Genomic DNA, 15,750 nt, shown 5'->3' with positions numbered 1-15,750 from the left:
CACACTTCTATTCATTGTGAAATGCTTGATGGCTTGGTCAGTTGAGCATCTCAGCAGTTTTGTCCTTGAGAAAACATGCACTGTGAAAGTGCTAGAACCTACAGAGCTGTCTGACATGTTCCCTTTAACACCTTATGTGCTTGGTAGGAAAAGCATAGTAACCCTGAAACGGGACATTTACCAGTATGTTCCATAGATTCATAACATGTCCTTTGCTTGTCAAATACAGAAGTCATAGCTGAAACAAAAAGACAGCAACAGCTTTTGAGATAAATTTATAGGGTTCTCTAATAACCAATAAATATTACCTTTTGATGATGAGTATTGATCCTGTCAGCCTGAATTTACATTAAGATGTATTTTTTCCTCTCTAATCCAGGGACAGAGTGTTGATCCCTCCATTACTGGTTATGTGGCATTTGTAATTTGCTTATGCATTTTTTTTTATTGAGCTTTGTTGTTATGGTACTTACTGAAACATTTCAAACATTTTGTGTATTACTGGCAATGTCACAACCAGCCCATCTCCGAGTGATACTTTCAAACCATGATATTAAGAAACTGACATTACCATCTGGAATCCCAGAAACAGTCGGAGAGCTTCATTCACTTGTTCAAGATACATTTGGGATTTCGAGGAATTTCTGTTTGCATTTCAAGGATGCTGATTTTGATAATTAATTTTTCTCCTTGCTTTCAACAACTGACATCATGGACAAGGGCACTATCAACATTGTGTATGTTGAGGAATCTCCAACAGTAACTCTTACCTTTACAGATGTTACTGATAGTTCACCTCTGCCATCTGATGATGTCTGCTCATCTGCATCCACCCATGACACTTTACCTGTTTCACCGACATCAATCACTGAAAGTCCCACCCAGCGGTCAAAGGGATGGCCTGCGGAATTTCCAATCCCTCGTTTCTCTGCCAGTACAGAAATTCTGCTTCAGTCAGGCAATGAAACGTTTAATTGTTCTGGGACTCTGTTTGGTACCAAAGATCTCATCTTGCTACTTCCAGACATTCTTGGAAATTTAGCTGAGACCATTTTTGAGTATGCTGCTTATCCATCAAGTGCCCAACTAAGTCAAGTAGCAGAGGCCTTGGTCAAAAAACATCCCTGCCTCAAAGAACCCGGGTCCTTCAATGGGTGTTATGGATGGATCCAGCGCCTCAAATATAAAATGAACAACTTCAGATCCAAACTTCGTGGGATTGGCTGCCCAGAAATTGTGGTGAACTCACTCAAGAGAAAACCGTCACATGAGCAGGCTCCTGCTAAAAATGTTAAAAAGCCAAAAAAGGCTGAGGTAAATTACCTACCTCCTCATCCACAAGGTGAAACCAGTGAAAGTTTGGAGAAGGAGAGAATGGAGCTCTTGTGTGAAGTCATGAAAAGGGATAACTGGCAGGTGGTTGCAGAGAAAATGGCCAAGACATTCTCTCTTCGGAGGCAAGAAATCATATATGAGGCACCTGCAATCAGGGACTTCATGCAGCGCTGGCCTGCATTATTTGATGTCACACAGGTAAAAAAGTTTTCTGTTATATTTATGCTTATGTTTTCTCTCTCTCTCTCTCTCTCTCTCTCTCTCTCTCCGAATTCTATAGCCCATATTGTATAATTGTGTGCAAGATTTAATTTTTATATTTGTGTGGTCCACAGATAAACAACGACTTCAAGAGAATAACAACTGTAAACCTTGAACCTACATTCATGGCCAAACTTGACCATTGCACCCAGAAAGTGATGCATATGGTGTCATCAAGAGGAGGAGCTTCAGGATTAAGACTCAGGCAGCTGAAGGACATGCTTCTTGTCGTATGTGAATTATTTAGACTTTGCGTATATTTGAAATGCACTCTATATGGACAGTCATCCATACAAATTATACTTTAGATACTTCATCCTGACCCCCCCCACCCTTTTCCCCATGGAACAATACAATTGAAATGCGCAGAGAAGTAGCCATCCACTGCCTTGTTGTATAGACCCTTTTCAGTCACGTGACCTTCGTAAACGCGACCGCCATTTTGGACATGTAGTGGACTTCGGCTCGAATCGGTTTGAATGCGAGGAAGGCGACAAACATAAAAGAAAAAGGAGCGAGATGCAGAAAACTGTATTTACTAGTTTACTGTAATTATGATCTGGCAGCTACTTACACCGGATCCAGTGTAAATAGCTGCCGCGAGCTAGCTGCCGGAGCCAGCTGCCGGAGCCACGCGCTAGCTGCCGGAGCCGCGCGCTTCCCGGCCGGAGCCGTGCGCTTCCCGGCCGGGGCCACGAGCTAGCGCACGCGCTTCCCGGCCGGGGCCGCGAGCTTGCGCGCGTGCACTCCGGAACCTCGGACGTTGGCTCCGGCAGCTACTTACACCGGATCCAGTGTAAATAGCTGCCGCAAGCTAGCTGCCGGAGCCAGCTGCCGGAGCTGCGAGCTAGCTGCCGGAGCCGCGAGCTAGCTGCCGGAGCCGCGCGCTAGCTGCCGGAGCCGCAAGCTAGCTGCCGGAGCCGCGCGCTTCCCGGCCGGGGCCGCGAGCTAGCGCGCGTGCGCTCTGGAACCTCGGACGTTGGCTCCGGCAGCTATTTACACTGGATCCGGTGTAAATAGCTGCCAGATCATAATTACAGTAAACTAGAATGGAATGTTAACAGCAATGTAATGCCTTTTCTGGTTAATTTTATTCGTCTTACCTCCAACAAAGTGGTCACTACACAAGCGTTGGTATGCCGCTATCCATCTTTTCCGTCGGTCAGCATCTACCGGGATCCAATAAAATGATAACCCTTGCCTTGTTTGTTGATGGTTACTACATCCAGGTGCACAACAATATAGTGGCATGATGGAAGTCTTGCTGAAAATAAACACTTTCTTTGCTGCCGTTCTTCAATGTTGGCTGTGGTAAACTACTGGTAGTACATGTCCAAAATGGCGGCCGCGTTTGTCGTGACGTCATGTGAAAAGGGTCCATACCTTGGAGAGAAGGAAGAGGACCTGTTCAAGGAGTTTGGGGTAAGTACTTTCATATTTTGAAAGAAAATTAAATCCTTACTAAGCATAGTGTAAATGCAACGGCAGAAGCCTGCTACTGTACTACTGTATTCCTTGAAGACAAACAAGAATCTCTATTTGAAACAATGAACCTCATGCTGAGCAACTGAAAACCTTGAGAGAAATTTACTTAAGACAGGCCAAGTTGGTCATCAAACATGTTTAGTTGTGTGATAAAAGAGTAACGTGTGTATGTATCTTACCATTATGATTTATCACCCTTTTTTTTGTACAAGGACAATGAAGAGTGGGCGGCACGGTGGTGTAGTGGTTAGCGCTGTCGCCTCACAGCAAGAAGGTCCGGGTTCGAGCCCCGTGGCCGGCGAGGGCCTTTCTGTGTGGAGTTTGCATGTTCTCCCCGTGTCCGCGTGGGTTTCCTCCGGGTCCTCCGGTTTCCCCCACAGTCCAAAGACATGCAGGTTAGGTTAACTGGTGACTCTAAATTGACCGTAGGTGTGAATGTGAGTGTGAATGGTTGTCTGTGTCTATGTGTCAGCCCTGTGATGACCTGGCGACTTGTCCAGGGTGTACCCCACCTTTCACCCATAGTCAGCTGGGATAGGCTCCAGCTTGCCTGCGACCCTGTAGAACAGGATAAAGTGGCTACAGATAATGAGATGAGATGAGATGAGATGAGACAATGAAGAGTTCGAGGCCAGCCTGGAAAGTCAGGTTATAAAAATTGCCATCGTTGGTGACCATTCTGCATCTGACCACTGGATGGCAACCATTGTGGTGAAGGGAACAAAAGTCCTGGAGGAAAAGGACATCCCAAGGTATGTATGTATATATATATATATATATATATATATATATATATATATATATATATGCGCTCAACCTGAGCTACTGCAAGAAACTTAAATGCACTTTTGAAGTTTTTCAGAGGTTGTTCCTTGACCTTGATGGACAGAAAGCCAGCACAAAAGTGACGAGTCTCAAGAACAATATTTTCTAAAGATTCCATCTGTTTCAGAACACTATTACATTTTCCTCAGATTACATTGTTTTGTATTTGGAAGACAACTGAAGAGACAATGAAAACAGTTGTGAATGTTTCTCTTTCAGGTTAATTTTATGCTTTATGTCCAACAAATCTTGTCTTGACAGTTAACCAAACAAAGTTGTTGTTTAAGCAAATACATATGTGGCAGCGGGGGCGTGGTCAAGCCACGGGCGCAGATAGAGGGGGGGACGGGGGGGATTCGTCCCACCCAGATTTAAATTCACCTCGTTCGGTCCCCCCCAATTATAGGGAGGAAAAAACGTCTATGCTGTCTTTCTTTGCATAAGGCAAACCTCACGGAAAAATCAAAAGACTAATTACCATTCGGTTTATTGAGGTACACAGCAGTACATACATATTTGCAACTGCGCAGACTGCACAGGTTGCGAGCTCGAGCTTGGTTGCTATGGTTACCCACAACAAGTTTGACAGGCATATCGGGGACAGCTCCTCCTCGTTCAGGACCCCAACACGGCATGATGAAGGGTGCCAAAAGGCAGAAAACGATTGCATCATTTTTTCAAGAAAAAAAAATGACTGTAAGTAAACTGTGCCTTACTTTATCATATCACCTTGCAATTTTTTGATAGTCTGTTCAAAGTAATGTCATAGTGAAAGTAAAATCGTACGGAGTAGAGAAGCCTTTCTGGTAGCCTCCTTCTTTCGGTGGCAGCCTGTAGATACAGTGCTCAGAAGGCAGTTTTAATGTTTAATCTGGCGTTCCCTGCCATAATTTCAGCGAGCATATTTTTCATAAGGAAACTTTGTGAAGAGTTGTTGACTGACTGCCGCTCACGCAACACACAGGCATAGTTAGAAAGTCAGGATGCACTGGTTTACACTTTACACACACACACGTAGCCCAGCCTCTCGCTATGTTTAACAGTTGGAACTTAGCTGTTTTAAAACTAGTTTTGCAATTTCTGTGCGTGATGATAATGTGTAAACTTTGGATTTCCATAGGCTATGTTAAAATGTTATCATTGTCCTGGCCTGCAGGTAGTTCCTGGTGATGGCAGTGAGGGAGGTGAAATAACATGTATACACACTACCGTTCAAAAGTTTGGGGTCACCCAGACAATTTTGTGTTTTCCATGAAAAGTCCCACTTTTATTTACCACCATAAGTTGTAAAATGAATAGAAAATATAGTCAAGACATTTTTCTGGCCATTTTGAGCATTTAATCGACCCCACAAATGTGATGCTCCAGAAACTCAATCTGCTCAAAGGAAGGTCAGTTTTATAGCTTCTCTAAAGAGCTAAACTGTTTTCAGCTGTGTTAACATGATTGTACAAGGGTTTTCTAATCATCCATTAGCCTTCTGAGGCAATGAGCAAACACATTGTACCATTAGAACACTGGAGTGATAGTTGCTGGAAATGGGCCTCTATACACCTATGGAGATATTGCACCAAAAACCAGACATTTGCAGCTAGAATAGTCATTTACCACATTAGCAATGTATAGAGTGTGTTTCTGATTAGTTTAAAGTGATCTTCATTGAAAAGAACAGTGCTTTTCTTTCAAAAATAAGGACATTTCAAAGTGACCCCAAACTTTTGAACGGTAGTGTATATATATATATATATATATATATATATATATATATATATATATATATATATATATACACACACATACATATGTGCACAAAATGGAATCATTTGCTGACAGCTCAGTCCCCCCCAGTTCAAAAATCCTATCTGCGCCCCTGGGTCAAGCATCGGTCTGTGACCAGAGGGCGGAGTCAGGGAAGGTACACTACCGTTCAAAAGTGTGGGGTCACTTTGAAATTTCCTTATTTTTGAAAGAAAAGCGCTGTTCTTTTCAATGAAGATCACTTTAAACTAATCAGAAATACACTCTATACATTGCTAATGTGGTAAATGACTATTCTAGCTGCAAATGTCGTCTGTTTATTGGTGCAATATCTACATAGGTGTATAGAGCCCCATTTCCAGCAACTATCACTCCAGTGTTCTAATGGTACAATGTGTTTGCTCATTGCCTCAGAAGGCTAATGGATGATTAGAAAACCCTTGTACAATCATGTTAGCACAGCTGAAAACAGTTTAGCTCTTTAGAGAAGCTATAAAACTGACCTTCCTTTGAGAAGATTGAGTTTCTGGAGCATCACATTTGTGGGGTCGATTAAATGCTCAAAATGGCCAGAAAAATGTCTTGACTACAACCCCGATTCCAAAAAAGTTGGGACAAAGTACAAATTGTAAATAGAAATGGAATGCAATAATTTACAAATCTCAAAAACTGATATTGTATTCACAATAGAACATAGACAACATATCAAATGTCGAAAGTGAGACATTTTGAAATTTCATGCCAAATATTGGCTCATTTGAAATTTCATGACAGCAACACATCTCAAAAAAGTTGGGACAGGGGCAATAAGAGGCTGGAAAAGTTAAAGGTACAAAAAAGGAACAGCTGGAGGACCAAATTGCAACTCATTAGATCAATTAGCAATAGGTCATTAACATGACTGGGTATAAAAAGAGCATCTTGGAGTGGCAGCAGCTCTCAGAAGTAAAGATGGGAAGAGGATCACCAATCCCCCTAATTCTGTGCCGACAAATAGTGGAGCAATATCACAAAGGAGTTCGACAGTGTAAAATTGCAAAGAGTTTGAACATATCATCATCTACAGTGCATAATATCATCAAAAGAGTCAGAGAATCTGGAAGAATCTCTGTGCGTAAGGGTCAAGGCCGGAAAACCATACTGGGTGCCCGTGATCTTCGGGCCCTTAGACGGCACTGCATCACATACAGGCATGCTTCTGTATTGGAAATCACAAAATGGGCTCAGGAATATTTCCAGAGAACATTATCTGTGAACACAATTCACCGTGCCACCCGCCGTTGCCAGCTAAAACTCTATAGTTCAAAGAAGAAGCCGTATCTAAACATGATCCAGAAGCGCAGATGTCTTCTCTGGGCCAAGGCTCATTTAAAATGGACTGTGGCAAAGTGGAAAACTGTTCTGTGGTCAGACGAATCAAAATTTGAAGTTCTTTATGGAAATCAGGGATGCTGTGTCATTCGGACTAAAGAGGAGAAGGACGACCCAAGCTGTTATCAGCGCTCAGTTCAGAAGCCTGCATCTCTGATGGTATGGGCTTGCATTAGTGTGTGTGGCATGAGTAGCTTACACATCTGGAAAGACACCATCAATGCTGAAAGGTATATCCAGGTTCTAGAGCAACATATGCTCCCATCCAGACGACGTCTCTTTCAGGGAAGACCTTGCATTTTCCAACATGACAATGCCAAACCACATACTGCATCAATTACAGCATCATGGCTGCGTAGAAGAAGGGTCTGGGTACTGAACTGGCCAGCCTGCAGTCCAGATCTTTCACCCATAGAAGACATTTGGCACATCATCAAACGGAAGATACGACAAAAAAGACCTAAGACAGTTGAGCAACTAGAATCCTACATTAGACAAGAATGGGTTAACATTCCTATCCCTAAACTTGAGCAACTTGTCTCCTCAGTCCCCAGACATTTACAGACTGTTGTAAAGAGAAAAGGGGATGTGGTAAACATGACCTTGTCCCAATTTTTTTGAGATGTGTTGTTGTCATGAAATTTAAAATCACCTAATTTTTCTCTTTAAATGATACATTTTCTCATTCTAAACATTTGATATGTCATCTATGTTCTATTCTGAATAAAATAAGGAATTTTGAAACTTCCACATCATTGCATTCTGTTTTTATTTACAATTTGTGCTTTGTCCCAACTTTTTTGGAATCGGGGTTGTATATTTTCTATTCATTTTACAACTTATGGTGGTAAATAAAAGTGGGACTTTTCATGGAAAACACAAAATTGTCTGGGTGACCCCAAACTTTTGAACGGTAGTGTAAGTGGCAGAATCACTGCACCTGATGTTGGTTAATCAATGTTTGTGTGTCTTCCCCAGTGACCGTGTCCTATATAAGGGTAGAGAGAGCAGAGGAAGGAAGCTCTCTCCCTGACCTGACGACTCATGTGTATGTGTGGCTGAGAGTGAATATAGTTACTGAAAAGTACCAAATAAAGAGTTTCTGGTGGAACTTAATTCTGGCCTGCCGTCTTCTCTGTGCTCCACCCCTACGACCTGCTACAGTGGTGCCGAAACCCGGGATCCAAGCACAGGAAAAAGAACAGCCCCATGGAGTCCTCCCCCTTCGCGGACCTGGTCCACCACCTCACCACGGCCCAGCAGAGCCAGCACCAGGCGCTAGTCACCCGCCGAAAGGAGCAGGAGCACCGGTTCGAGGCCCTGGTGCTGGCACAGCAGGAAGACCGACAGGCGTTCCGGCACCTCCTCGCGTCGGCGGGGTCCACCACCTCCACCGCCGCGGGCCCTTCTCCCCTCACCCTTACTAAGATGGGCCCGCATGACGACCCTGAGGCCTTCCTCATGCTCTTCAAGCAGGTAGCAGAGGCCTCGGGCTGGCCGGTGGAACAGCATGTGGTGCGCCTCCTCCCCCTGCTAACGGGCGAGGCGCAGCTGGCCGCGCTACAGCTCCCCACTGACCGCCGGCTGGTCTACGCGGACCTTCACCGGGCCGTCCTCCAGTGGGTGGGGCGCACCCCTGAACAACAGTGATAGCGTTTCCGTGCTCTGCGTCTGGAGGAAGTCGGCCGGCCATTTGCGTTTGGCCAGCATCTCCGGGACACCTGCTGGCGGTGATTGAAGGCCGACAACCGCAACGCTGAGGGGATCATCAATCAGGTGGTACTGGAGCAGTTCATCGCCCGCCTACCAGAGGGAACCATGGAGTGGGTCCAGTGCCACCGCCCGGCATTGCTGGATCAGGCCATCGAGTTGGCGGAGGACCATTTGGCAGCTGTTCCGACGGCAGGACAGCGGACATCCTCTTCTTCCCTCTTCTCTCTCTCTCTCCCCCTCTCTCCTCCTGTGTCTTGTCCTCGCCCCATTCCCCCACCGCAGAGGCAGGGGCCAGCCCCACCCCAGCCGGCCCGTTGCATCCATGGTTCCCTACCGTTTTTCCCTTCTGTGTCTTTTCTTCCCCCCCCCCCAGGTGAGTGAGCCGCAGAGCGCCGGTGCAGAGAGGAAGCCCGGGCCGGTTTGCAGGCGCTGCGGGGAACCGGGCCACCTCCAACAGCAGTGCACGGCGATGGAAGTGGGCGCAGTGGTTTGGATCCCCGACGCGCCACGAGCCGCCCTCGATCAGGCCGGAGCGTATCGCATACCGGCGAGTATCCAAGGGGATACATATCAGGCTTTGGTGGACTCTTGCTGTAATCAGACCTCAATTCACCAAAGCCTGGTGCAAGACGAGGCATTGGGGGGAGCACAGGGGGTGAAGGTGTTGTGTGTGCACGGGGATGTTCACAGCTACCCTTTAGTGTCGGTCCACATTCTTTTTCGAGGGGAAAAATTTAGAGTAAAGGTGGTGGTTAATCCTCGCCTCACCCACTTGATAATTTTGAGGACTGATTGTCCGGGATTCGGGGAGTTAATGAGCCATCGAGTGAAGAGTGGGTCCTGCTGTAGTTTAGCAGGGGGAGGTCCCGGTGTTGCTTTGGCGGGAGCAGCTGTCACAGAGCCGTCTCCCTTGAGATGCAACAAGCAGCAGAGCCCTCGGGCTGCCTGGTGGAACAATGCGCGACGCGCCTCCTCCCCCTGCTAATGGGCGAGGTGCAGCTGGCCGCGCTACACCTCCCCGCCGACAGCCGGCTGGTCTACGTGGACCTGTGCCGGGCCGTCCTCCAGCATGTGGGGTGCATCCCCGAACAACAGCGCCAGCGCTTTCACGCTCTACGCCTAGAGGAGGTCGGCTGGCCGTTCGCATTTGGCCAGCAACTGTGGCTGAGGGCTGACAACCGTGACGCCGAGGGAATTGTCGATCTGGTGGCACTGGAGCAATTCATTGTCCAGCTTCCCGAAGGAACAGCGGAGTGGGTCCAGTGCCATCACCCGGTGTCGCTGGATCAGGCCATCGAGTTGGCGGAGGATCATTTGGCAGCTGTTCCCATGGCAGGACAGCAGATCTCCTCTTCTCCTCTCTCCTCTCTCTCTCTTTCCCCCTCCCCTTCTGTGTCTCATCCTCACCCCGTTCCCCCACCACAGAGGGACCTCAATCCACCAAAGCCTGGTGCAAGGCGAGGCATTGGGGGGAGCACAATTGGTGAAGGTGTTGTGTGTGCATGGGGATGTTCACAACTACCCTTTAGTGTCGGTCTACATTCTATTTCGAGGGGAGAAATCTAGTGTAAATGCAGCGGTTAATCCTCGCCTTACCCACTCAATAATTTTGGGGACTGATTGGCCGGGATTTCAGGAATTAATGACTCATTTAGTAAAAAGCGGGTCCTGCCGTTGTTCAGCAGGGGGAGGTCCCGGAGTGGCATTGGGGGGAGCAGCTGTCACAGAGCCGTCTACATCATCTTCGCGTCAGAGTCAGGAGCCGCAGGCTCCTCCTCCCTCTCTCGGGGAATCCCTTGTGGATTTCCCATTAAAGCAGTCACGAGACGAGACTCTGCAGCATGCGTTTGACCAAGTGAGAGTAATCGATTGTCAAATGCTCCAGCCAAACACCACCCCGTCCTTCCCCTATTTCTCCATAATGAGAGATAGATTGTCCCGGGAAAAAAACGGCCTTTTCCACACCGTTTGGCTTACACCAATTTGTCACACTTCCTTTTGGGCTGTTTGGGGCACCCGCTACATTCATGGACAGGGTCCTCTGCCCCCACGCCACCTACACGGCCGCATACTTGGATGACATAATAATCTATAGTAATGACTGGCCGCGGCATGTGCAGCACCTGAGGGCCATCCTTGGGTAGCTGAGGTGAGTGGGTCTCACGGCCAACCCGAAGAAGTGTGTGATTGGGCAGGTGGAAGTACGGTATCTGGGCTTCCACTTGGGCAATGGGCAGGTGCATCCCCAAATTAATAAGACAGCAGTGATTGCCGCCTGCCCGAGGCCCAAGACAAAAAAGGGGGTGAGACAGTTCCTGGGGCTGGCTGGCTACTATCATAGGTTTATACCTAATTATTCGGATGTCACCAGCCCGCTGACTGATCTCACTAAAAAGAGGGCACCAGATCCGGTCCAGTGGACGGAGCAATGCCAGCGGGCTTTCTCTGAGGTGAAGGCTGCACTGTGTGGGGGGCCACTGTTACACTCCCCTGACTTTTCTCTCCCCTTTATGTTGCAGACGGACGCGTCAGACAGAGGGCTGGGGGCTGTTTTGTCCCAGGAGGAGGAGGGGGAGGATCACCCCATGCTGTACTGTATATCAGCAGGAAGCTGTCAGTGCGTGAGGGGCGCGACAGCACAATCGAGAAGGAGTGCCTATCCATCAAGTGGGTGGTCCTTGCCCTCCGCTACTACCTGCTGGGACGCCCTTTCACCCTCTGTTCGGACCATGCACCCCTCCAGTGGCTCCACCGCATGAAGGATGCCAACGCGCGGATCACCCGTTGGTATCTGGCACTCCAGCCCTTTAACTTCAATGTGATCCACAGGCCAGAGGCGCAGATGGTTGTGGCGGACTTCCTCTCCCGTCAAGGGGGGGGGGTCGGCTCCAGGCCGGATGGCTGCCTGGCCTGAGTCGGGCGGTGGGGGTATGTGGCAGCGGGGGCATGGTCAAGCGTTGGTCTGTGACCAGAGGGCGGAGTCAGGGAAGGTAAGTGGCAGAATCACTACACCTGATGTCAATTAACCTGTGTTTGTGTGTCTTCCCAGTGACCACGCCCGATATAAGGACAGAGAGAGCAGAGGAAGAGAGCTCTCTCCCCAACCAGATGACTTGTGTGTGTGTGTGTGTGTGTGTGTGTGTGTGTGTGTGGCTGGGAGAGTGTGTTTGCGACTGAAAAGTGCAAATAAAGAGTTTTTGGAAACTCAGTTCTGGCCTGTCATACTTCTGTGCTCCACCCACCCGTGTAAAGTTCTACAGCCCTATTCTTGTTAAGGGCTTTTTAACACATCTGTGATGTACTGTATATTGGGATGTTACTGTTAATTATATATAAAATAAAGAAAACTGAAACTCTGACCTTCAAAAAATGAAGAATACACACTGTAAAAAGTGATTTGGGCTTTTAGTCAGAAGGACTATTGTTGTCAAGCTGAGAGAACTCATTGCCCATTACAGCACAGTCAGATAAGTTACAACAACTACAACTTTAAAAAAGCACGGAAACTCATTAAAAACTCATAACAATCCATTCAGTACACTTCAGAATATAGGTCAAACTGGGCCTTTCAACCAACACGCATGAGACGTCACATGTAGTCTTGAACTTTGAAAATCCGAGCCGACCGCCATCTTTGTTCCTCGGAGCCGAGACGTCCAAGTAAGTATATTTAAAATTATTTAAGCTTAGTTAGTTCATCTGTTGGTAGCGTGCATTGGTCGTCTAATGTCTCTCCGTCTCAAATGATCTGCCAGCTTCACCTGTGATGAATATTTCATGTTCGTTCGTTTATCGGAAACTAGCATGTAGCATGTAGCGCTAGCTGGCATCATTTTGGCATGTTATATGTTATGGCATGAATTTTTGCAGTAAATTTTCTTTTTAGTACTTTTGTTCTCACATGTCTTTTATACTCTGTTGGTGCATTTTGAACAGAGATTTGTGAAAGGAAAATCGGGGACGCAGGGGGGGTACTGAACTTGCGGTGATAGTTGGTTTAACTTGCTGAGTTTCGTCTGCACGCAACTTTTTTCTCTCCCATTTAAATCAGGGATATTTTCAGGGACGAGTTTTGACCGGGACAGGGAGGCCTAATCAGGGACTGTGGTAGTTTTGAGCAAGTCTGAAGTTCTTTAGGAGATTTATGGAAAAATAAGCAGAAAAAAAATTGACGTATGAGGATTTTATATATATATATATATATATATATATATATATATATATATATATATATATATATATATATACTGTAAGCAATCAAATCAATTTTGCTGATAATGGTTGTACATGTCTTTTTTTTCTTTCTTTGTTTTTTTTCTGTACAAGGTTAAGGCCAATTTATGCTGACAACCCAGTCCTCGCAGACAGTGTCTGCATAGCCCCCCCCACCTTCGCAGATGCTCTGCGCGCACCTCCCAAAAATTGTGACCACCGCAGAAGCCTCGCAGACAGCGTCGCAGACAAGAGGGCTCTGATTGGTCCACTCTACATCCGCTGTACACGCACTTCCACTTCCCTACTTTCCCGGTTTGGTTTGTTTTCACGACCGCCATTTTTAAAAACACGAGCGAAGATGGAGCAGCACGAAGAGCGGTTGATCGAGGAAGTGAGGAAGTACGGACATCTATACGACTCCAGTTCTAGTCATTATAAGTAACCGGTGTTAGGACTAGGACTGTTTTGGCCTCTAGAGGCCGCTGTTATTTCCTTTTCATGTCGTGTTTATTTTGGCCTCTAGAGGCCGCCACTGTTCCTGTGTTTTGTGTTTGTGTTAATTGCCTAATTATCTTCACCTGTGTCCTTAATTAGTTTGTCTATTTATACCCCTGAGTTCAGTCCTCTTGTCACGGAGTCTTTGTGCTGTTATGTTTATCTCCAGTTTCCTTTGTACTGTGTTTTTTGATCTTCTTAGCTTTTGTATTTTTGCACTTTGCTTTTCTTTTGGATTTTACTCTTTGTTTTTTTTTTTTTGTCTTTTGTTTTGCCCTGTATATAGTGTATATAGTTTAAATAAACCTTTTGATTCTTTTTCTACTTCCGCCTCACGCCTCTGCATTTGAGTCATCCCCCTGGTGGCCTAGTGGGGGTTTGCTGGATTATCACACCAACAAACCAGGTTCGAATCCCAGCAAAACCCTAACAGAAAGACTCCGTCATGACCGACTCAGCAGAGGCTGCTTCAACTGTCTACCCGGCCAACCTTCAGGGAATTATGGCAGCTTTGACACGCTTCGGAGCGACCATGGACGCTCATGGACGTACGCTCACCAGCCAACGTGAGGCCCTTGCTCGCCACGAGGAACTGCTTCAGCAAATTGGGAAAACCCTGGCACAGCTGACATCTCTGCCTGCATCTCCTGATCCAGTTCCTGCTCCTGATCCAGCTCCTGCTCCAGTGCCTCCTGCAATGCTGCCTTCTTCACCTCGCGAACCCAGCCTTCCTGCACCACAGAGGTATGACGGCAAGCACAGTGAGTGCCGAGAGTTCCTTACCCAGTGTCAACTCACCTTTGAGCTTCAGCCTACCACCTACACTACGGATCGCCGCAAGATTGCCTTTGTGATCACCTTATTAGCTGGTAAGGCGCGAGCCTGGGCTACTGCTATCTGGCAAAGACAGGGACCTGAGTGCTTTGATTTCCAGCTGTTTTCTGAAGAGATGCTTCGGGTCTTCGATCAGGCAGACATCAGTACCGACGCAGCCCGAAAGCTCATGTCCATCCGGCAAGGAGGAAGCGTCGCAGATTACGCCATCTCGTTCCGAACACTCGCAGCAGTAAGTGGATGGAACGAGACTGCCCTGGTGTCAGCCTTCCACCATGGTCTGTCTGACCCCATCAAGGACGGTCTGGCCTCTATTGGATGCCCAAGTGACCTCGAAACCCTCATCTCACATGCTATTCGTCTGGACAACAGGATGAGAGAACGCCACCAAGCCTTGAGCCCCCCCAGCCTCCCTACCTCTACCTGGAGACCGTCTACCTCCTTCAGTGACTGTCCAGAACCCATGCAAGTGGGTCGTACTCGCCTCTCCGCATCTGAGAGGGAGCGCAGAAGGAGGGACAAGTGCTGCATCTACTGTGGCAAGCCTGGTCACTTCCGAGCATCATGTCCCGAACTCTTGGGAAAAGGACCGCCCCGTCCAGCCGAGGGAGGGTTGTGACGGGGCCTACCCTCTCTCCCGGACTCCCTGGCCAAGGAATCTACATCCCGGTCTCCATCTCCTGGGGTGAGTCTGTCCACTCTTGTCAAGCTTTGATAGACTCAGGGGCGGCTGGGAACTTTATGGATATTCACTTCGCCCAAAGCATCAATATTCCGACTGCACCTCTTGAAGTCCCACTGTCTGTGTCTGCCCTCGATGGCCAAGCGTTAGGTGATGGAAGAGTCACCCAAGTTACTTCTCCAGTTTTCCTCCAGTCTCAAGGTCACAAGGAAGAAATATCCCTGCACCTGATTCCTTCACCTGAGTTCCCAGTTATTCTAGGCCTTCCTTGGCTTACTCGCCACAACCCTCGCATAGACTGGGTAACAAGCCAGGTTGTGGAATGGGGCCCTGCATGCCATGCCTCTTGTCTGCTCTCTAGCTCTCCTGTGTCTCCTGCCGAGCCCCCTGATCTCACCGAGTTATCTCAAGTTCCCACAGAGTACTGGGATCTCAAGGAGGTATTCAGCAAGAGCAGGGCCGCCGTTCTTCCTCCGCACCGGGCCTACGACTGTGCCATCGACTTGCTCCCTGGGACTACCCCTCCTCGTGGCAGACTGTTTTCACTCTCTCAGCCAGAACGCAAGGCCATGGAGGAATACCTCAAAGATGCCCTGGTCTCTGGGTTTATTCGACCCTCCACTTCACCTGCTGGAGCCGGCTTCTTCTTTGTCGGCAAGAAGGATGGGGGGCTCCGACCATGTATTGATTACAGGGGCCTGAATAAGATCACTGTGCGCAACCGATATCCCCTTCCGCTGATGTCCACAGCTTTCGACCTGCTCCAAGGCGCCACC

General features: G+C 47.6%; 1 protein-coding gene across 1 annotated transcript in view; it reads left to right on the top strand.

Moving 5' to 3' along the window:
- The first annotated feature begins 711 nt into the window (after positions 1–711).
- LOC132897573 (uncharacterized) overlaps positions 712–15,750 on the top strand; it is a 58,647-nt gene continuing 43,608 nt past the window's right edge. Inside the window, exons 1-2 of the mRNA XM_060938827.1 lie at positions 712–1,533; positions 1,671–1,826. Coding sequence (XP_060794810.1) covers positions 712–1,533; positions 1,671–1,826 — 978 coding nt within the window. The remainder of the gene's footprint in view (positions 1,534–1,670; positions 1,827–15,750) is intronic.

The sequence above is a fragment of the Neoarius graeffei genome, chromosome 14, assembly GCF_027579695.1.
Source record: "Neoarius graeffei isolate fNeoGra1 chromosome 14, fNeoGra1.pri, whole genome shotgun sequence".
In the NCBI taxonomy this organism is placed as follows: Eukaryota; Metazoa; Chordata; class Actinopteri; order Siluriformes; family Ariidae; genus Neoarius; species Neoarius graeffei.
This window is presented reverse-complemented; position numbering and strand designations above follow the sequence as displayed.